Here is a 22,519-nt window from a genome sequence, read left to right as displayed (position 1 = left end):
GAAGGGAAAAATGCATTTTGAATGGTTATGGCTAGAATTTGTTTTTCTCCAAGCAACATATGTATTTTAGCAGACTTACTTACCAACATAAATAACAGCAATTATATTTCACACTAACAGTAATTATTACTACCGTAGCATACTGCATTCTTTCTGTGAATGTTCAAGTTAACTTGCACATAGTCCTTCCTGAGTATCTTCCCAACACTGGAGTTAGACTGAGTGACTGGCCTAAAACTAAGTTTGCTTGAGTGAGGACATGAACTAACATCTCCCAAACCTGTAGTAACCCTATTTCACTTTTCTGGTTGTCCTTAATTAAAGAGAAAAATTATCCCATTTCAAGATTATTTTTCTACTCAACTTAGTGAGAGTAAATAGTCTGGAGAAGCCTGTGCTTACTTTGAAGAATTAGCTTTTTCTGGGAAACCTGGGGTGGGTGGGCGAGTGGGTAGGCAGGGAGCCTGTAGGATAATTTATAAAAGATGACTTTTCATGGTAATCTTGCAAGATTGGGCAATTTTTTGTGATGGCTCTTTAGATCAGTGTTTCTCAACCTTGGCCACTTGAAGATGTCTGGACTTCAACTCCCAGAATTCCCCTGCTGGCTGGGGAATTCTGGGAGTTGAAGTCCAGACATCTTCAAGTGGCCAAGGTTGAGAAACACTGCTTTAGATGACTATTCATTTCTGGGAATTAAAGACAATGTCACTATTGTACTCGTTTTCTGAGAATATTTTGCAAAGCATTTGAACACTTTTTATGCTGTTGCTATCAGCTGAGTGGATTTATTGAGCTAAAGTTACAGAAAGTGACCCATTCCGCCAGCAAGGCTTATCTCTGGAAAATTAATTGTGAAACAGTATTACAAATTAACAAGGGAATAAGAACTTGGGCGATCAGCTTGGACCACCCCACTCAAACAGTGATCCACTGTGCATTAGGGCCACAATTCATTTTGCAGCCAAAGCCTTGTTCAAAAGTAATGCTGCATTTCCTGCAGAGGTTCAATATACGGGGGAATTTAAATGCAAAAATAATTGATGCCACTGTGATTATACAAATGGACTAGGATTGCAGTATTCAGGCTGCAAAAATCTGTACACCTACTATTGCAGCAGTTTCTGTTATTGTTGGTTGTATTTGTTTGGAGTTTTGCACACTATTTATGATAGCCTTAAAAAGTATGTGATTATTATTATGTGAGGGTTTTCAAGGATTCTGAACATCCTCAAAATCAACTATAACCTATAAAGATTAAAGTTATATAAGGATGTTCTGTGTTGCAACAGTACTGTGTACATGATGTGCTGTGTATACCTCGCCCCCCCCTTACTTGAATGTATGGGAATTGGTTTGCCAATCTAGCTTATTCTCCAATAGTACCAATAAATTTGACACGAGACAGACGTTATTTAACTATCACTATATCTTTATTAAGACAAACTTTTACAAGCGATAATATAAAGTGCACATAAGTTACCAGCAGCAAAGCTAAGAGTCATAAGCAATCAGAAGATGGAGGTGCCATGCAGCCGCTGGCTCCTGAACCACCATGCCTAGAAGAAAAGCAGTTCAATGAAGTACAAGGTGGGGGAAGGATAAATGTTTTTGCTGCTCTATAAGTAACTGGAATCTTAATTGCTGCAGTATATCAGAAGTGCTAAGCAATATATGTTTGTGTTATAAAATATTATGTTATGCTATGCAGAGGTGAAGTCTAAACATCCATCAGCTGAAAGCCAACCAATGCTTTTGTGAGTCAAGATGCAAACATAGGAAATCATACAGAACACCAAGTACAGTATTGCAGTATCTTGCAATAATACTCTTAATACTATTGTATTATTATTGTATCTATTGGCCTGCAGGTGGTAGTCAGGCCTGCATGCATGTGACTCCCTTTTCCTCCTCTTGTATCTACACTGTATGGATGCTAAACAACAGCTAAGCAATAAGCCTGGTTACAACTTTGCCAGAAACAATTAAGCTGCATCACTCTGCTATGACCGCAATAGCTAAAAACTAGGCACCTTGGCTTTCCCTCTTCTTCCCAATTCAAAAACATAAACTAAGAACATGACTCTTAATTGAACAAAAAGTCTATTATCATTTTTCATACTGTCCCTCAGACTATCTTCTTCCAGAAATTAATGTCTCTTACAATACAAGGTTCCCCTTGAGAAGACTTCAACATTTCTAACCCAACCAGGTGCCTAAGATGCTTTTTTGAGAAACTAGGCTGACAGCTCTCCCAGAAAAATAATACAGCATCCCAACTTTAAATTGCGTCTCCAGAATGCATTCTACTAGGAAGCTGCAAGTGACAAAAAGATGTCTTTAAAAAAATCAAACTAAACCTAGCAATTATATGGCATTTTTTTTCTCACACTGAAATTAAATTCACTATAGTATTTAGAAGCGCTCTAAACAATTAAGTTTCACTCATACTGGATACAAATTACACTAAGCAAATATTTTTCTCACAATTATTAAGCAGCTAGAAATGATGAAGCAGTAGTAAATAGGGTAGTGGAGGGCTTGCTGCTGCCACTGAATTCCTTGATTTCTATGAGACCATGAACACCATGTTCCCCCACATATGTATACTCATTCCCAGAAGCTCCTTCCCTTATGGTAGGCAGCAGGCTATACTAAGCCAGCAGTAAAGGCACTCTACGTATGCTCAACTATATTATTTAGCATTGTTTCATTTGTTCCAGGCTCACATTTGGCCCAGGAAATGAACAGGTGGAATGTTGTGTGCAGAAGTGCTAACACTTTCACAATTACATGGCTAGCATGATCAAAAGCAAACGAATACCTTTAGGCCAAATAATGCTATTTGCGTAGGTAATACATGATGGTGTATACCTCATTCTACACACACCCTGCCAAGTTCCATAAACTACATTTCTATCTTCCTTCTCCAAGACTGACATTGGTGTTATTATGTCACACAAGGGGACTTACCCATGTAGTAAATCCAAACTACGGCTGGCACCAACAAACATACTTTATCAGTATAAGCCAGTTTTAGAATTGATTTGTAGCTCTCATATATGTAGTTCTCATATCTTATGAGAAAATCAGTGTCTACAATAATCCACACCATGGAGGTGGAATCATTTTTCACTCCCTATAAACCCACAGGGAGCCCAACTCCCTGTCTTCATTGAGCAAGTCATTCTAAAGTGCATGCTAATTGATTGTTTTGGACATAAGGGGTGGGGGGAGGACAGATTTTGAAGTGGATGACGAATTAAATTGCTCTTAAAAAGACTATTATATTCTCCTGGGTCACATGTACCCAATTGTTCTCTTTTCGTATGTACAAACAAAAATACCTCCTGTGGCTTCAAAAAAATCCCCAAAAACAATGTTTCAAGAGAAGAGCAGAACCAAATATGTGCGTGTTCTTCAATTAACTAAGAAAGAAAATTAATTCACTGCTGAAAGTGCTAGTGTGAAGCCCAAGAGGGAAAGAGAAAAGGATTAGAAAATATTGTAACAAGTCATTAACTGAAGGAAATGAACTATAGAGGCTTGGGAGTAAATGTTACCCATAATTAATTAATTAACATTAATTGATCTCCTCCCCTGGCCTCTGTATATTTTATAATTTTCTCTGCAAGTGACATTTGTGTTAGATTATCTCTGCTCTAAATTTGCCAGCAGCCAGAACAAAGAAATACCTTCTTCAGCTCATTTTTTTAAACCAATGAATCAAATTGATTAGCAAGTTTCAGTATACAAAATGGTCTTAAACCATTTTGCCTTTTCAGGGTCTCCTCATCTTCCTCCTAATAATAATTAAGCAGAACTCTTTGTGCCAGTCAAATGGCCTTAGACTCAGCATCTCAAGTCCATAGAAAAAGCTGGACCTTTCTTTTCCCTAAAGAGGAATCCAGGTGGAATGAAGTCTCCTAACATATATAGCAACAAAGAAAGCAGCATGAATAGGATGCAGTGATTACTGGCAGGGAGCCCCGAGGACCAGTAATTTCAATCAGATGTCATCACTTTCTCTTTCGATGCCGACATATTTGAGGGCATCTGCTTGGCTATACCTGGGAGAGAAATGAAACTGCTGTAAATAAGAGCATTGTGGTCTTTGTGAAGATATACATATGAAATACTATACCAAGCAATATCTTGGAAACGTTGAAAACTTGATTCAGATTGCACTCACCTGTAATCAAAGAAGAGTTCTTCGCCTGCCTGGATTGCTCTCTTGGCAAAGATCCCAATGCGGTGATCTCCATTCACCATCACCACTGAATTAGGGCAAGAAAGAAACTGAATTAATTGCCCAGATTTTTACAAGAATCACCCCACCAAGACTCCCATTGTTACACTCATTCCCAGCCGTCAGCAAAGAAAAAAAAATTGTGTCATTTGCTTAACTAGAGGGGGCATTATATTCACACCTGAGAATGCAAATGTATTCAACTAGCATAGATGCAATTGCTACGTGATCGAAAGAGCCCTTTTTGCATCCCAGAATAAGTTAGAAATGTGTGAGTTATGGTTATTTGTCACTATCAAGTATGGCTTTTGCTGTTACCATTCTTCTTAAACTCTGAGTTCCAAGCTGCAAAACCATTCTCTAGAATGTGAAAGTGATCCTCAGCAGTGCCTACTAGCAATTAAGGAAAAATAAGAAATAACTTATTTGTGTAAGCATTTATCACGTCTAATCTCTCATCTAGGGTCCTGTTTCTTTGCCCTTGGCTTTTTTATGATTAAGGGATGATAGAAGCACCGCTTCTATGAATAGAATTCTCTGTGACCAGATTTTCTTGACAACATACCCTCTTTTTTTATAAGGAACTGAATATACTTGATCCAGGACAAAACCTGTCACGCTTACCTTTTAAGTTTGCAGTCTAAAAAAACATAGCAAGAAAACATTTGCCTAGAAAGATTCCAAGTTGGAGTCTATTGTGTCAGAATGAGAGCAGAGCTCTAAAAAGTCTCACCTTTGGCATAACAGTTAGGATTGACGGAGTGGTTTGCAAAGCGGATTTTGTTGCCTTTGCGGGTGGCATCAACAACGAAATCTATCAGGGGAAAAAAGAACTCATATGCCTCTGCAAAATTTCTCTTACTTATGTAGAACCACCCTTGAAAGTTATGGAATACAGAACTCTAAAGTCTGCTTCCTCCAAGTTGCCTTCATCACCCCTTACTGGAGATCATTATCATAGAACCAACTGCTGGCTCTACCTCACCATAGTCAATTACCATTATTGAGATTGAAGAGGAAGCTGGACATATACTTGTCATAGACCTTGCCACGTCGGTCAGCCTCATCTTGAGAGATAAGCTGGGAAAAGGGAACACAATGGACAAGAATTTGTCAGTCGCTGTAAGGTGACCAAGTCAGATGTTTAGAAGGCTTAGTTTCTCCCAAAGAATTGGGAGATCTGAAAATAGTGCCTCCAAAACAGACAAAATTTAGCTATCTTGCTTGGAATAGATCAGGGATAAAAAGAGCACCTAAACAGTTTTCTTCTACTTTGCAACACTAAAGATGGGGGCACTAAATTAAACAATTGGATTTATTTGCTAGCTGTATATTTTAGCAAGTAAACTGTAAAGCAATCAAATTAACATTTCAGATCAATTAACAGGTAAGGAGTGCATTTTTTGTTATTTTTATCTACAAAAAATATATGGATTACTTGATATATTCTCAATACTCAATACTTAACAACTGAAATATATATATAGTAGAAATCAACAGTTTGCTTATATATAAATATATATATATAGTCATTCCGTCCTTAGTTCTTCTCTTGTAAAACCCATACAGGAGAATCAGCATTCCTTAAACTGTTGATTTCTGCTATTGATACACAGCCAGAGTTAAATTTGGGACATGTCAATACATAAAATGAAACAGAGTGGGAGAATTAGAGTTGCTGGGAATTGGGTAGCATATAAATTTAATAAATCATCACCATCATCTTCTCAACCCAAAACAAGTTTAAGATGCTGTAATTAACGTAAGTGGAAATTGTTTTCGACGAAACACATTGGTTTCATTTACATTGTTAACTATCCATTTATAGTTGTTAAAGGAAAATATGCGACACTGCTCTGATTTCTGGCAATGCAATGATAAATGAATGTGGGACTGCCCTAGTATTGCTCAATTCTGAACAGGAATCAATGAATGTAACAATTTCTTCCTGGAAACAGATTTAAATTTTGCAGACAGCTTTAGGAGGAATTTTCCTCCAGGCCAGCATAAATAGTTTACATGAACTCTATTTGCTAACAAATGTATAATTTTATAAAACTAGAAATTATAAAGTGGTGAGAAGTTTTACCTTTTCTACATTTGTATGCACTACCTATATATTTTACATTACAGATGTTGGCCAGCTACATAGCAAACTTATTTAAACATTATTATGATACCCATAAGTTGAGCTCGAAGAAACTGTCCCTTCCCCCTTCCCTTTCCTTTCCTTTTGCTCTACTCTGATTTGATTTTTCATTATATAAGAGCCAAGGTGGCGCAGTGGTTAAATGCAGCACTGCAGGCTACTGCTAGATCAGCAGGTCAGCGGTTCAAATCTCACCGGCTCAGGGTTGACTCAGCCTTCCATCCTTCCGAGGTGGGTAAAATGAGGACCCAGATTGTTGGGGGCAATATGCTGACTCTCTGTAAACCGCTTAGAGAGGCCTGAAAGGCCTATGAAGCGGTATATAAGTCTACTACTGCTATTATTGCTATGCTTGTGATGTTGCTATAATATCTGATTATGAGTTAAGAAGGTGGAGCTGTATTGCAAATGGTACAAATACTCCATCCGGAATTAATCAAAAGCTTTCTAGAAAGTTTCCCCAACATCATAGCCCAGCCAAGAATATCAGCCTATTGTTCACCAGAAATGGCAGCTTGCCTAGTTTTTAGTTTCAAGTTCTGTCATCTAACTAAATATTGACCAAGCAAACAAGCCTATATTAACAAACCATTTTCACCTTCAAGTTGTCCTTGCTTTATGACATAACTGAGTCCACAATTTTGGTTGTAATGCTAATGAAGTGGGTGATCATGTGAACGTGCCCAATTTTATAATATTTTTGTGGCAGTGCTAAGTGAACATGGTGGTAAAGTGAACACCACAGTCATTAAATGTTTGGTTTTTGGCTGGAAAATGGAAGTAAAAATTTGTTTTCAGCAAAACCATCATTGTTTCAGCAAATTGCAGGCAGGTGCACCAAAGGGCCATAAATGTGAGACAGTTACCAAGTGCCCAAAATGTGGTCATGTGGGGGAATGGACATTGGAACTTCAAATCTGAGTTGTATGTTCCATTTTTGGGGTCCATGATAACTAAACAACCTCTCAAGGATCACCTCTACTAACTTGAATGCAGGCAAAAGCCAAAATTTACTATCCCAGAGATAGAAAAACGTATTTCCCTCAGGAAATCCCTGAATTCAAAGATGGTGTTGCTGTTTAGGAGATGAACAAATAACCTGCCCCCTGATTCATCTTTATAACCATTGTTGAGAGCAAAGATTGTAGCAGAGAGGTTTCTGGATCTTAAGGCCTGCTTTACTTTTCCAACTCACCTCTCCACAGTACTCAGAGATAAATTCATTCTTCTGCACAGACTCCTTAATGAAAGTTCCCCATCCAGCAACATCTGATGGGGCCAGCAGCAAGTGCTATGGAGAAAAGAGGCAGAAGCATACTTTATGAAGCAGATCAAGTGAAAAAATATAGTCTTACAAGATGGGGAGATGCAGCAGGGTACGGCGTCTCCCACATGCACGCATGCAGCACACGCGCAGTACATGCATCCTTACATCCATGATGCCTCCGCGACGCTCCATCTGCTCGGCAGAGAGTCGCACAGGCGCCGTACGCTCCGTGCACATGCGCAGAAGCGCCAAAGAGCTCAAATACAGGTAAGGAGCTTGGGTGGACGGGCAGGCCCACTGGAGTTCTGTATTGGAACGGTACCCGGTGCTCCCAGAAAGCACCGGTACACCCATACTGGGGCGTACCTCCTGCAACCCACCACTGCTAGGCCACCAGGCATAACAAGATATCCTTTACTTGCAGAATTCTTTGAAGGCTATCTTCAAAACCTCCAAATAAACATATGTTATAGCCAGAGGGCGTATTCAGCCTGTTCTTACTGGTTCGGATGAATCAGTAGCAGTGGCTGCTGCAGGCTCCGCCTACCCGCCTCAATGTAATGCACGACCTTCTGTGCATGTGAGTGTGCTCACATTTACGAACCAGTAGTGAAAGCAAGTGAATCCCACCACTGATTATAGCCAACTTTACCTTCTATTCCAATACATGGAGGGTCCAGTTTAAAAAACCAGTCCTCGCAGTTACGGAGGCTGGTACAGAGGTGGTTGAAATCTCAGAGAATGGGAAGTGGTGCAAGCAACACTACCCATCAAGAACTAACGGGATCTAAGTCCTTCCTACAGCTTCTCACATTAGCTAGCAGAAGCAAAATAAAACACTAAGCTAAATCAGTTCTATGCGATTCCCAACTAACACATTCCCATAGACGAGGCTCATAATTCTGATCTCCTGTACTCCCCTGTTTTAGGATTGAAACGTACCTTTTTGAGGCCCCGCTGGATGCTGCAGTTCTTGCAGGAAACCACCTTGGAGTCCCAGTGCTCTGATGCCCCACAGGTCAGGCAGAGGTCTGGATCACATTCCCGCACAGCCAGATAGCAGGGGCATTGCTTGGTGTTGCACTGAGTCTTGCATCGGCAGCCAGGGAAACGGTTCTGGCCTTGCAAAGGAAACACAAACATATTTAAAGGGATGCAACACACACACACACACACAAATGCTAGAAACCTTAGCCATTATTTGGCAGCTTGGTAGATAGCTTCATTTCTTACAATCAGGATTGCACTGGCAGAATTTCTCACAGAAATTCTGTGTCATAATGCAAGGACAGGAGCTGTCACAAGGATGGTCTGGGTGGTCACAGGGCTGGTAGTTGAACACTTGAGTTGATGAATTGTCTGCAGGAAGAAGGAACATCTATGAGTTGGGCCTAGGAAGCGTGAGTGCTGCATACATCATAATCCCAAAACAGTGCAAGACAGTGTTTCAAGTGCAGAAGGCCACTTATCAGTCTAGAAGGCCAGTTTATCAGTCTAGTAAGTGCTGGGATATGACAAGAAAACAGTGTTGGCATGGATTATTAAAGCTACTTTTCAAAATACCAGACATCAGCCATTATAATTTCCTCATTTAGAATTTTGAATTCTGCTAGTACTAAAATTATTTAATTACAGACAGCAGAGCTAATAAGGAAACAGTGATTCATCTACTGATGGGAATATTCTGGAGAAATTTTTAGAGACAAAGTGGGTATTGGGGTTTTTTGGCCTAGCCTGGCCTGGCTGGCCTTTGACAAACCTTCTATATTCCATTCTGTTTTCCCAGAAGGAGATTGGAATAAGAAAAACCTGGCAGGAAATACGTTACCTTTCTTAAGCTGGATCTTCCTGCAGTGAGCAGCCCAGAGCCTTTGTTTGGGTAAAGTGAAGAGAGAAAAGAATGTTAATCTTGGAGACAGAAAATTATGGATTTCTAAAATATGCATTCTCTCTAACTCTCCTTAGCTTCTTTTCTAGCTCTCTCAGATAAAAAATGGAACTTATAGGTGAAAGAATAACCTGGTGAGAGGCAGGAGCTTTTCCAATGCAAGAAAATTGAGAGTGATGAGTAGGGTACTGTTATACATTTCAGATCTTTTTCGGGAGGGTGGGTAGGTGGGTGGTGAAGAGGTCCATAAGGCTATGCCACTTTTTGGCAATCCTACTCACTAAGCCTTCCCCAAGAACTTCGGTACCCCAAGAACTATTCCTTGCATGGCTTCTTCTTCGCTAGATTTCCCTGAACACATACCTGTGCTTCCTCTTCTTCTTCTGGGAGGGATTCAGGAGCTCATTAACTGGTAGCTTTGTTATCAAGGATTCCTTTACAGCAAACTGAAAGACCTGCCAAGCAAGAAATGCAGCTTGTTGAAGATGGAGTTCCAAGTAAGGGAACAAGATGCTCATGCCCCGTCCTGGCCTACCAAGGCTCATACCTGCTTGCATGTCTTGGTTCCCAGAAGTCGAGCAATGGAGCAGAAGTTGTTGAAGTAAGTTCCATGGAAAACACGGAAGAGGGTCTCCTCTGCCCCTGTCCACTCCACAGGCTCCAGAGGCACATCGGACATGAAGGGCTGAGAAGAGGATGGACTCATCTTCGGCTTGGTTGGAGTTTGGCAACGTGAGTTTGCCTCTGGAGCCACAGAAGAAATGAATAGATGTGGAAAGCATGCATGTACCCAAAAAGCAGCTCCAAAACATGACAACAATCTTGTTTTCTTAAACACATCTCAAAAATGTTTACCCACCAAGCGGCATCATTTGCCACAGGATTACTAATCTCAGCTGGGCAAGGACTGTTTGTGGTGACAGAAGGACATTCTGCATGTGCTTCAACATGGTGACTGAAAGCTTATGCTTGGCACTAAAATATACTGCCAGCAAGCTCTGTCATAAATTAAATCTGGACAGATTACGCAGAAGAAATGATTCTTTTTCCGCGAGCCTGCCAGAGCACATCACTTTCTAAGGGGAAAGAGGCCATGATTTCTGCAATTTCTCCACCCTGGAGAATTCTCCATCCATTCTGTAAGCCATAAGCAGGGGAACCTCACCCACCTGAAGAACTGGATGCCCAGTCATTGCCTGTATCTCTGTCACTATCGCCTTCTTTTGCTTCAGCACTTGTAGAAGCTGTAGCACTGCTGGAGGCAGTGGCACTGGGATTGGGGTTCCTGCGCCGACGCCGTCCAGCATATTTTGACCGAGGGTTATGCATCATGGCAAATTCTTTGGCTCCCTCCTAAAAAGCAAGATCAGATTAGAAAGCACACAGCCTTGTTCAGATATTACAACTAACCAAGAAAGACATGGATGCAGTACGATGATGGTGGCCCTAGTAGTGTTGAGGACCCTGTCCACTTCCCCAGGGGCGAAAGATTCAAACTCTTCCTGGCTAACCCTGGTACGATGTATATTAATTTAACCAGATTTGCACAGTTGTAAATTGGTAAAGTTGAAAATCCTTGGAACAATTTGTATATACCACAGATTCAACTCCTATCCCATTTCCTTCCAAAGTGAACAGTTAAAATGTTAACAAGTTCTCTGGATAGAAGGAAGAGGTCGGCAGTTTTTTTTTACAGAGGGTCATAAGTTAGTCATGCCCATAAAGTAAGGGACCATGCACCAACCACATGAAGAAAAGTGGGTAATTTACAGGCTGCACAAAACTTTTCTAATGAACTCCTTTCCCCATTTTATTCCAAAAATTCAAGTGGCAGTAAACCTTTGGGGCCAAAGTGCTTGCTCTAGAATTTTAGGATATAAAACTGCTGTATATAAACTACAGTATTGTCCTAAATACAGAAGTCAAAGTATACACAATTTTGTTTAGCATTAGGAAATATGAAGCAGTTTTCAAGAGAGAGAGAGTACAGATCGATTATAATGTACTCAAATTGTATGGAAAATTGAATCTGAAGGTGTCTAAGAAATAGCGTTTATTACTGTGGTCTGCTAGTATAGGAAAATGGTCATTTTGAAGCATCTTGCAGATGCAGATTCTTTTTTTTAAAACAAAATCTGTGTTTGTTTGATAGAAAGAGGTAAGGATCATGCACTGAAAAATATACGATAAAGACAGGGGGAATGGTATGAAACCAAGATGTCCTTCCTTCCTATGATGTCATAATTGCATTTATTTCTTTTGACTAAATGTCCTTTTAGTCGTCGTCCCCCCCTCCCCCCGCCCGCAAGGGAGTGTGTGTGTAGAAATTTAGGGTTTCCTAGATCCAGACTGCAAAACTCTGGAGCACAATTGGCAAGATAATGCAGAAAATTATGTTTTTTCTGCCACCTGCTGGTCATCTGAATTTATGCACCCCAGATCAGAAAGTCCTAGCCTAGGAAAAGCAATTTAATTTTTAGGGTAAGGGGTCATGCTCTTCTTTTAGTAATGAGGACAGACATTAAAATAGATTAAAAACAAAAAATGGGCCTATCAGCACCTTTAATATATATTTATTATTTATTATTAGAGCATAAGTTTTAATGGGTTGGAGCTCACACTATCAGATCAGGTGATGAGGTTCAAGATGAGGATAAAGAAGATATTAACATTTATCTGTTAATGTACAATATTTGATGACAGTAATAAGTGGAGGATGCACAACAATCCTTATACTATATAGTAAATGAACAGCTATAATATTGGTTTTGTGCCCCCAGCAATCCCCATCCAACATACCAACCACAAAAAGCAGTCTGATCCACAAGGTTCCGTCTCAATTTTGGTCTCCATATTTTTCCGCTTATAAACATTTGGAGTTGCATGAAAAGCTAAAAAAGAATAATCATCTTGCTTGGGTTAGAATAAGAACCTAGAAAAATGTCACTTTTCTAAAAACAAAAAACCCCAAACCCTCAAATCTCAAAAGGCAATAATTACTACTAGTCAAATAATTTTGTAAGAATTTGTACCCAGGATTAGATTCACCCTATTTTAAATTCAGCAGAGCATTAAACATGCAGATACACAGAAGGGGAGGGGGGGGAGACGGATGGGACTGGGAAGGGAGAATTTTCAGAGTAAAAATGAAGACATAGCAAAAACCAAAAAACTAGTATGCCTGTCTAGTAATGCTAATTAATCTATAAAATATTATTATTTCCTGGCAAACCAAAGTTAAGCCTGGCTGTTTCAGGAAGACATTAGCATTTCAATGGCTAACCCACTTGGGTTTCAACTGGAATATCTATGGGGTTTTAATATTGTAACTGAGTATAATTTAAACCATGATAGATGTTATACAGATGTTCTAAGCCATTCTGGATACTTTAGTGAGATAGATAGGAAGTAGGTAAGATGGATTTTTAAAAATGCAATGGGGAAGGTAAATAGAGGTAAACATTCTAGGATAACTTTGAAAAGTGGAATTAACCTTGTTATGCATGCATCTATACAGAAGGCAGGGAGAATCTGCTAACATTTTCCATGAAAATGTTGTACACTGGAACAGAATAAGCAGGAAAGAGGTAGAGATTATAACAGGAACTTACGATGGAGGAAACAGTCATACTTGAAACAGCGCCTGCAAAAAAGTGTGTGAAAGGAATGCAGAGCCTGCTCACGCTGAACAGATTTGGCATTCGGCCCATCAATATTTGGTGTGCACTGGGGAGGGAGCACATTCATGTCGGATTCTTCTTCTGTCAGCTCCCTGTATCTAAAGAAATGAGGTGGAGAAGAATCATATAGAGACCTTCTGAAGTTGCTCCAAACAATGGAAAGACTACTCTGACAGTCTGTACTTATATATTTAAAATTGTTACTTTAGAGACAATGACTTTTATCATTTCATAGTTTGGCATTTCATAGGCAGATGTTAGCTAACCTACTGTTCAAGCAATAAAACCACCTCAAATAAAACGGAACACTTTGAGGTAGGAAGCATCTTGGGGTCTGCAAAATGCTAACTGGCATAGCAAAATACGAACAGGAATTCTGTATTATGAAGATCAGATGCAAACCTCTAAATATGACAAGCATGGTTAGAATGCGCGAGAGGATAATGCAAAAGAATCCAAAGCAGACAGCAGGGGGAGACAAAAGCAAGTTCATCACCGCTACTGACATCCCAGATCATTTTCCTGTAATAATTAGGTTGCAAACTATACACAGGGCAATGCTTCTGCTAGTCAAAATGCATAAATTGTTTAGTACAAAGAAAGGGCTCCTGATGTAAAACTTCAGCTGGGCTTTTTATTTGTAATAGAAGCATCACAAATAAAATAAGGCATACTATCTAACATAACATTTAAAATATAAAACACAAGATTAAGGCATGTACAAATTAACAGGTGTTTGGCCAGAAACCAGCAACGTTATTAGAAATATATTAATAATAATATTATGTTAGACTATATTAAACATCTCCACCTTGGAAATTAGACTACGATATGCTGACTAGAAAAACAAAATGATACTTGGCTTGAATTAGATAATTCCTACCTTTCTTTCATGTCTTCTGGATAGCCATTCTCAGGAAACATTGATGAAAGAGCTGTAAAGATCATGTCATTTGGAAATTGCTTCTTTGAACTTTTCTTGTTACCTACATTAGACATGCAAGAAAGCCTGCTGATATTTTATGAATTAAAATATTCCTCTCCCTGGAATTCTGCTCTTCTAAGATAGGATCGGCTCAGAAAGAAACTACAACAGATAAACCTCAGACAATAAACTATATTGCAAAAGACAGAAAAAACTATTTTGAAGAAAATGCCAAGAGGTGCTTTTTTCTCTTAGTTTCCTTGTGTATATTGATTTGCAGTCATTCTAATTTCCCCAGCAAAATAAAAGAATATACTGATGAGACTTCTGCAAAATTACAAAGGAATTGTGAATAAAAATTGTACTTTTAGGGGGCCCTTAAAGTTAAGCTGTGGTTATTTTGTTACTTTATTTCATTTAATAATTCTGGGGTGAAGTAATGGAAGAGCTATGAACTTTGAAGGATCCATTAAAATCTGCTGGAGAAGAACACAACCCAAGAACTGGACCCATAGCCCCCTTCTTGCCAATTCATACTGCCTAGTACAAGATATCAAATGGAAGAAGAAATAGTAGCAAGACTTGCAAAGTCATGGCAGTATGAATGTGGCCCCAATACAAAAGGAAATGGAGGATAAGAAGCAAGAAACATACTTTCCATTGTAAGCCTTTTCCTCTTCCGTGTGACAGGCAGGTCTTCCTTCAAAGCTTCTTGTTTGCCTTCTACAATATTGTGTCCTTCGTCTTCTTCCTCAGAATATTGGTTTAATGCATCTACCAACTCCAGAAAAACAGCATCACTGATCAGAACAGAACCCGGGAGCAACTCTGGAAGGAAGAACTGAAAGCTAGGCATGGGGAAAAAAAATTCAACTTCATAAAGAACAAACTGTGTGCCTACGAAGACAAATCTAACTTGTAAGAACAGAATTATCTCCTCCAATTTCCTCCCTGTACATGATCTCAATCCCAATAGAAGACTGTGTAGGTTTTACCTTCTTCTCCGTGGACTTTGCCTTCGTAGTTATTGATGAGCTCCTCGATGAAGGTTTCGTCCTCTTCTTTTACTTCATCTCCCATGTAAGGGATATTGCACAAAACAGTTTCGTCCTCCACCTGCAAACGGGGGCAGACACAGCCTGAGGAAGGCAGGTGGCTGTCCCTTGTCCACTCACCAGAAGAGCCTGCAAATGGCAGATTGCACGCCCACCTTAACGAGAACCCAGAGGGATGTCTGCTGATGTTACTGCACAGTGAAGACTTCTCCTAGACTGACTTTTCTTTATGCTGACTGGAGGAGGAGCGGAGCTGTTGTCCAACATATCTGGGAGGGAACTAGATTAGGGAAGGCTGACGCAGTATGCCCCAGCATCACAAGGTCTTTCTTCATGAGCGCTTACTCGAGGGCAAGGTCATGCCATTCAATCAGTGGTCTTTAGAGAAGGTTCTGGTGGCAGCAGTGACTCACATAATTTTATCTTGCTTATTTGCAACAGAAAAACTCTGGCTTTATTATCCCTGTAAAAGGGGGTTCAGAATGGTTTTTTCTATCTTGCATTTAGGTAGTTTATGTGGGAAGGGAGCTAAGACCATGCAATATGACAGCATGACCCAAACAACCAAGATCAGCTCACCAAGTTAAGGATTTTTTAAAATTATTTCTATCCAAAAATTGCTACAGAGAGAGAGAGTGCAGCCTGCAAGAAGTGCCTTTTGTCTCCAACTCAGGGAAGTCATTGGTACATACAAAAGTATTGACAGAATCCAATAGATAAGATTCTTTTAATGTGGAGCAAAAGTCCTATGAATTGCTTTGTCCAAATGTTGTGCCCTTTGAGAGTGTCTGAGGGTGACCCAACAGCAAGGTATAAAAATTGTGAGCAATTATTAATCTAATAATCTCATGTACTTGTAAAATGACAGTAAGTTAAAAAAAAATGGATGCACCATCATTGGAATACATGCTTCTGAAGACTCCCGCTCCCCACCCAACCCCCAGACTTCATTAGTGATAGGAAGTTTCTGAGAAGGGATGGAAAAGCTCCTCATCAGAAATATAAACCCTGATAATGTAAGCATTTCCCTAGCTCTGAACTTCTGGAAGCTGGGATTAGGAAAAAGACTCATTAGAGAATGGCAGATTGTTTATAGGACACGCTCATTTTGCAGAATCAAACTGGAACTTCCTTGATCTCCTGTGCAAGACATGGCTTCTAAATGCCATCTTTCCCCATCTGGAATCCAGATGTTTTGAATACTGGAGACAATGTAGACAAGCAAGAAATTTCACTTTTGTAATCAGATGAGTAACTGTGCTACCTCCACCCCAACAGACAATTCAGATATTACAAACAAGTGTGGAAACCTTAATAAAAAATACCATGTACTTCAGGTTCAAAACGAAAAGCAGATGATGTTCTTGCACTGGGTAGTATTCCACGAAGAAACCCTGCTGTCTTCCAACCAGGCCTTAAAAGATGTTCTGGATTCAAAAGAAAATATTCATATTCAAGCTCAGAATTACGGCAGCAGCTGATTACCTACCATGAAGTTCTGCTGGAGTGGAGACCAGGAATACATGATAGGCACCAGGGCTACAGTGTTTAGAGTCCGCATGAACAAAGTCTGGGTGCTCAAAGTGGGGAAGATGCTCTCAACTGTGCACTGGAGGAGAACAAAAGTGTGCCCCATCAGAAGGAGTAATATACAAGTCACCCCTCTAAAGTCCCTCTGTGCTGAATATATTTTCATCCATTCCTGGTACTAAAGGAGACAGGTATGACATGCCTCAGTGATCATGCTTTAGTATCAGATGGGAATCTTCTACTATGGTTTTCTCTCTTGCTTCCGCTAGAGGGCATCATGACCCACTACATTCAGAGGGGAAAAGATGGGTTTTTGATAGGAGCTCTGATTTGATATATAGGGCCAGCATCATATCAAGTTAACAATCATATTATTTTCTAGGCCCACTGTAATACACTGGGTACTTACCAATGAAAATCAGAATGGTTTATTACCAAAACATCTTAAAGATAATCTCTTCCCACATAAATTTAGCAACATGTTGCAGCCATTTTAGGAGGCCCTAGTCCATGTTCCTCCATAATTTGCAAATACTTCACCTCATCCTGTCTTGTTTCTTTTACCTTCTTGGTCCAGGTGGATATTTCTCATAGGTTTCAAGCAGCAGATTAAGGATATTTTGTATAAACATATATTTTATAAACATGCCCTCCTCCAATTGGACTTATTGGCTAGGGATTTTGTTAAGTATCATATGACTGATAACAAATTAAATGCTGGACTTAGCCTGCTTGTTGGCATACCTTCTAACTTGCAAGCCCTTATCCCTAAACATAGAGTTGAAAGAATCAATTATGATCAGTCAGTTGGCAAACAAGCATTTTCAACATGATCAAAGGCATTAATTTGTATGACTTAGAAAGTTCCAAGTATGCCTACCGGTTACAATTCTGGGGAAAATATGTATCAATTAAACCCATTCCAACCCATGAGCCTATTTCTCTTCTGTTCCCAAAGGACATACATCAATCGACTGTAGGGCTTAGGAAACAGAAGGACTGGAAAAAAAACAAGAATCAGGAAATTAAAAGCACAAAAGGACTGCTACAGAGGATCTTGCAGCAACGGGTAGGAAGTAAAAGTACTAATTTTGCACATGGAATGTCATCCTTTCCTGTTGCTGTTTGCTAGACAATCCTGAATGGTTTTTATTATTCTGAAAAAAAAACTTCTATTCATACTGATGACTTTACATAACTGATATAAACTTTCTCTCTGGGTAAATGCGGAACTTCATAATGACATGAAAAATAGGGATATTATAGTGTGGGAGTGTGAATATGAACTTAAGAAAGGAAATATAGTATATTATATGCTGCAACACCTGTTTCAGAAAAGGGTTTCCTCCAACCAGCTTCATAGACTGAATAGGCTGAACTCTAAGCTTCTTCCAGTCATCGTTTAGGATATTTATCTTCTCCTGAATCTTTGTGAAGTTAGATACAAATAAATTCTACAGGAATAGAGGAAAGAGAAAAAACAGATCAACCTTTTGCCATTGCGGAAGAGGGATCCCAATTCACATGAACCCAGCAAAAGGAAATCATTTTTAAACTTGCATTACTATCAACTATCTTACATAGGTAGGCAATTATATGGGGTATAATTGCTCGTACAATCAAAATCAATCCTTTTCATATCAAAATACACAATCATGCCAATGAGTCGATCTCCTGCCTCTTTCATGATAGCATCAAATACGTTGACTTGGTAAGTCAATTTGTACCCATAAATATGAGGAAGTGGATTTTATTTTTTTCCTCATAAGATATATTTTACAGTGGGGTCCTTTGTGGACTCTGAGCTTAGTTGTTTGGAAATTTCATTACCAAGCTAGGTAATAATGTAAGTGATAGAAGGGAATGGGGTTTGCTCCCATTTTATATTCTAGTGGCTTGCCCTGTCAGTATCGTTGGAAGTGGTGTTGGTGGTTCCTTGGTGTTTTACTGTTAGCTTGTTTGTCTGAGTTGATAGTTCCTTGACTGGGGTATTGTTTCTTTTTTGACTGTTGGTCTAAAGTTAGTTATAGTTGGTCTTTGAATTAATCTTTGTTCATCTGGGTGTTGATTGCTGGCGAGAAGGTGTTTTGGTCTTTCTGTTTTCTTTTTGGCTTTTTGATTATCTCTTTTGAATGGTATGCTGAGGTTGTTTCTCTCTATGTGCCTATTGATGGCTGATTTGTCCGAGTGCCAGGCTTCCAGGAATTTTCTAGCATTTTTGGATTTGGCTTGGTCTAGGAATAGATATTCTAGATACTTTACGTTTATGTTCTATTTTTAATCAGAGTCAACCTTTTTCTATCAGAAGCTGCCTATATTTTCAACAGGCATAGCAGTTACATGATCAGGATTTGAACTTTTGTAGCCTCGTTATTTTTGTGCTTTGAGGCATATTAAACTTTACCACACTTTCATGACTACTAACCCCACCCCCAATCCCCTAATAATTGGGTCATGTGATCTTGAAGTGTTTTCATGATTTCAAAAAAGTATCTATACATATTCAGACAGTGGCTCACCTCTGTTAGGCCAGAGGAATTTGCCTCGTCTTTGTGCTGGAAACAACACTGCCCACTACTCTGGTGAAACGTAAGGGTTGAGGGGAATTCCAGGTGTCCCCAAATAAAGTTTTTCCCCTCTCCCTCAGAAACAGATGGAAGATGTTGCTGCATATTTCTCCTGTAGAATCCCTCAAAGGAAAAAAAATGAGGTGTATGACAGTGGATACTTCTCAGAAGGAAGGATGGATTTGTAGCAGATCAACAGTAGTGAGAAGACTAGTGTGGGAAGAGAGAGAGATCAAAGAGAAAAAGTTTCCATATGGGCACTAATGGCAGTTGCTAAAGTGGTAGGCAGTGTGCTGTTATGCAGTTTGCAGGGAGTTTCCTGAACTCCATGGATATAGACTCTGGATTTGCCGAATAGAGAATAGATTGATATAAATATATGAATGAATGATATAAACATATGAATACATATATAGACAGATGCAAGAAACATCTGCCTTGCAACTGACTTTCTCTCAGGAAGACAGATGTTTCTTTCAGTCAGACTTTGTCCATCACAATGTGCAGAGGTAAAGCCTACTGGGGAAAAAATTCTGCTTAAGGTAAAGCGTATCTTTACCTTAGCTCCCAGGTTTGCCTGAAGTCTTTTAAGCTGCCGAAGTCGCATGTATTCTGACTTGACCTTCCTTTTCCAATACAGAATACATTTTGATGTGGGTGGGCCTGGAATCTCTACTTTCCTAAGAGGAAAAAAGCAAACACATTTGAAAAACTTTGAACAGTATTAACTGGAAAATTATAACTTTTTATTAAAAGTTTGTCAAGCCTACTTTCCCATAATAAAATGGAAAAATAACTATGACAGAGTTCCAAGATTCTTGGTCATTGCCTATTATTTTCAGTAATCTTTAGTTTTTAATCACTTCCTCAATAGTGGCAGCTACTTTGAAGCTTTTCTTTACATTATTATTTCATTCAAAAATGTAATCTAACAGTCTTGAGATGCTGTACAGGTAGATGCTATACAGAAGACAACAATTTGTTTAGTGACCAGTCAATGTTACAAAGGCACTGAAAAAAGTGATTTAAGACTTTTTTTCATACTTATGACCATTGCAGCATCCCCTGGTCATGTGATCAAAATTCAGATGCCTGGCAACTAGTTCATATTTATGATGGCTGCAGTGTCCCAGGGTCATGTGATCTCCCCTTTTGCGAACTTCTGACAAGCAAAGTTAATGGGGAAACCAGATACACTTAACAACAGTACTTAACTGCTGTGATTCACTTAACAACTATAGCAAGAAAAGTCATAAAATGGGGCAAAACCCACTTAACTATTTTGCTTAGTAAAATAATTTTTGGGCTCAGTTGTGGTCATAAGTCAAGGACTACTTGCATTGCCCACAGTACCAGACTGAATTGATCTGCTTTTACAACACATTGATATTGATGAGGCCCATGTGTTGTCATTTTATTTAGCATTAACCTCCAAATGATTAGGGACATGTCCCATGGGAGAGACATATCCAGCATCCTTTGCTCCTCTCACTTTATAGCTTTCTTTAAGAAATTATCCAAAGTGTTTGGCTAGGTTTCTTCCAGATAAAGTCAGGCTTCACTCACTTTTATATAACACAAATATTGACTGACTGACTTATACATTACTTAACCAAAGTATTTCTGTGTTATCAAGAAAACACATAGCACCGCAAAACATATAATAAACTAAATCACTAACTTTACCTCAACCTCCTAGAAAGCCAAGTTACTTTCCTGTCAAGTGTTGTGATTAAGACACAAGTGTTCTTTTTCCTTCCTCATTAAACCAATGAAAGAGAAGCCAAGATGCTGAGTCTCTAGACATGTGAAAGATGCCTCAGTGAGCATGTAGCAAACCCAGAATTTGTTGTGGAGCCACTTACAACTTTTGGCTTAAGAGACAAAATGAGTATCTTTTATCCTTTCTCATTTAACCAGTCAAACCCCTGAGATATCAAGCAAAGGCCTTTACATTTGGCCATTACAGGTACTTTTCTTTAATCGCTCTGGGAATAGCTGAACAAAATGGGGGAGGACATTTCCACGTTTCAGCTTTAAATAGGCAAGGAAAATGCAAGAACTAAGTCCAGCCAGCATGCCCAAGGCTGCTCAAAGCAACCTTTTGCCATGCCCCGCCCGCATCCAAAAGACCTGCCGCTGTCATGCGATACCTAAGCACATCTCTCCCTCTCTCTGCCCTCCCATGTACTGATTTTTAGATATGTCTATATACCCTTTTTTGAGCCCCTCGTCCCACTTCGGAGTGAGGGACTTTGCATGACGTCATAAGTACTAATGCACCCAAAGTGCGCACTCCACAGGCATGATCCTCGTTACCCCCTCCCATTTCCCTTTAAACCCCTTCTTCGACACTCACTCCTTAGACATCGTACACAGGTGACCTACAGAAAACGCAGAACTCCCTTCCTGAACACGCATGCGTCACACACCGCATCGTACTACTCGCCCTCCTCCTCCTCCTTCCCGACGCTGCCCTCTTCCGCAAAGCGACGCCTCCGTTGTCGCAGAGATCCATAGACTTACTAATTGGAGTAAAGTAGCGTCACTTTTGGCGCAGAAAGTTTGTTTTGTTCCTTATCTGGAAAGCTGCGTTTGGAAGTCGACCCTCGTTGTGGCTATCCGGTAAACAGGTCGCCTTCCCAACTCAAACGACGTTGCACCGTTGAGTTTTTCAGCTGTCTCTACGAGTGGTCGCACAGCGCACTCTATATACGTTAAATCCACGTAGCTTTATACTTAAGCTAATTTTAGGGAGGTACGAATGATTACAGGTAAAACATACAGGTGTTCCCCACAGGTAAATCGCTGTTATTGTTGCCCATCACATGTATTGAAATGACCTAACACTTTCTTCAACCCTAGAGTAATAATGCTGAGCGCATTACAGTCCAAACCATATGTTACGCACCAAATTAAGACCCTTTTAATGTGGAGTTTATTAAGAAATAGAAGAAAAAATGTTTACATGCTGGTGAAGGAAACAGACCAAGACCATGATCATAGTTATTGTAAGTCATTAAGTGTATTACATGAAAAAGTTCTTTTTACTGGTCAATCAAATCCACTCTAAGCCCGATAAAGTTTTAAACTGGCAAGATTATTAGTTTTTATTAGCTAGTTTATTTAAAGCTTTTTCAAAAGGCAAAACAGCAAATATGCTACAGTCATTCATAGGATTATGTTTTCTTTCACCCATGTTTGTTTGT

The 22,519-nt window shown here is 39.5% G+C and overlaps 1 protein-coding gene across 7 annotated transcripts; it reads right to left on the bottom strand.

Moving 5' to 3' along the window:
- Window positions 1-1,859: 1,859 nt before the first annotated feature.
- EZH1 (enhancer of zeste 1 polycomb repressive complex 2 subunit) lies at window positions 1,860-21,966 on the bottom strand. Of its 7 annotated transcripts, none has more exons than XM_032235344.1 (21): window positions 21,837-21,966; window positions 19,870-19,990; window positions 19,263-19,433; window positions 18,069-18,197; window positions 16,703-16,822; window positions 15,154-15,274; window positions 14,813-14,986; window positions 14,117-14,219; window positions 13,165-13,331; window positions 12,353-12,444; window positions 10,723-10,906; window positions 10,101-10,297; window positions 9,917-10,008; window positions 9,494-9,534; window positions 8,899-9,024; window positions 8,608-8,786; window positions 7,594-7,689; window positions 5,248-5,329; window positions 4,983-5,063; window positions 4,193-4,277; window positions 1,860-4,070 (listed from the first exon to the last, which is right to left on the bottom strand). In XM_032235344.1, exons 2-21 carry the CDS (start codon window positions 19,915-19,917, stop codon window positions 4,010-4,012), a joined length of 2,349 nt encoding a protein of 782 aa, XP_032091235.1. In that variant the 5' UTR covers window positions 19,918-19,990; window positions 21,837-21,966; the 3' UTR covers window positions 1,860-4,009. The 7 variants fall into 7 exon arrangements, with proteins under 7 accessions (XP_032091235.1, XP_032091234.1, XP_032091232.1 ...); XM_032235343.1 differs by lacking the exon at window positions 21,837-21,966 and adding an exon at window positions 21,699-21,786; XM_032235341.1 differs by lacking the exon at window positions 21,837-21,966 and adding an exon at window positions 21,670-21,776.
- Window positions 21,967-22,519: the final 553 nt, after the last annotated feature.

This window comes from Thamnophis elegans, chromosome Z (genome assembly GCF_009769535.1).
Source record: "Thamnophis elegans isolate rThaEle1 chromosome Z, rThaEle1.pri, whole genome shotgun sequence".
In the NCBI taxonomy this organism is placed as follows: domain Eukaryota; kingdom Metazoa; phylum Chordata; class Lepidosauria; order Squamata; family Colubridae; genus Thamnophis; species Thamnophis elegans.
The sequence above is the reverse complement of the archived record's forward strand: the minus strand, read 5'-3'. Positions and strand labels throughout refer to the sequence as shown.

Bases quoted from the DNA above. Each gene is read 5' to 3' on its own strand.
- EZH1 (XM_032235341.1), bottom strand. From the start codon at position 21,731: ATGCGTGTTCAGGAAGGGAGTTCTGCGTTTTCTGTAGGTCACCTGTGT. The intron at 5,330-7,593 runs GTGAGTTGGAAA...CCCTTTTCCCAG, and splicing joins TCTCTGAGTACTGTGGAGAG to CTTATCTCTCAAGATGAGGC. The intron at 5,064-5,247 runs GTAATTGACTAT...TTCCCCTGATAG, and splicing joins CCTCTTCAATCTCAATAATG to ATTTCGTTGTTGATGCCACC.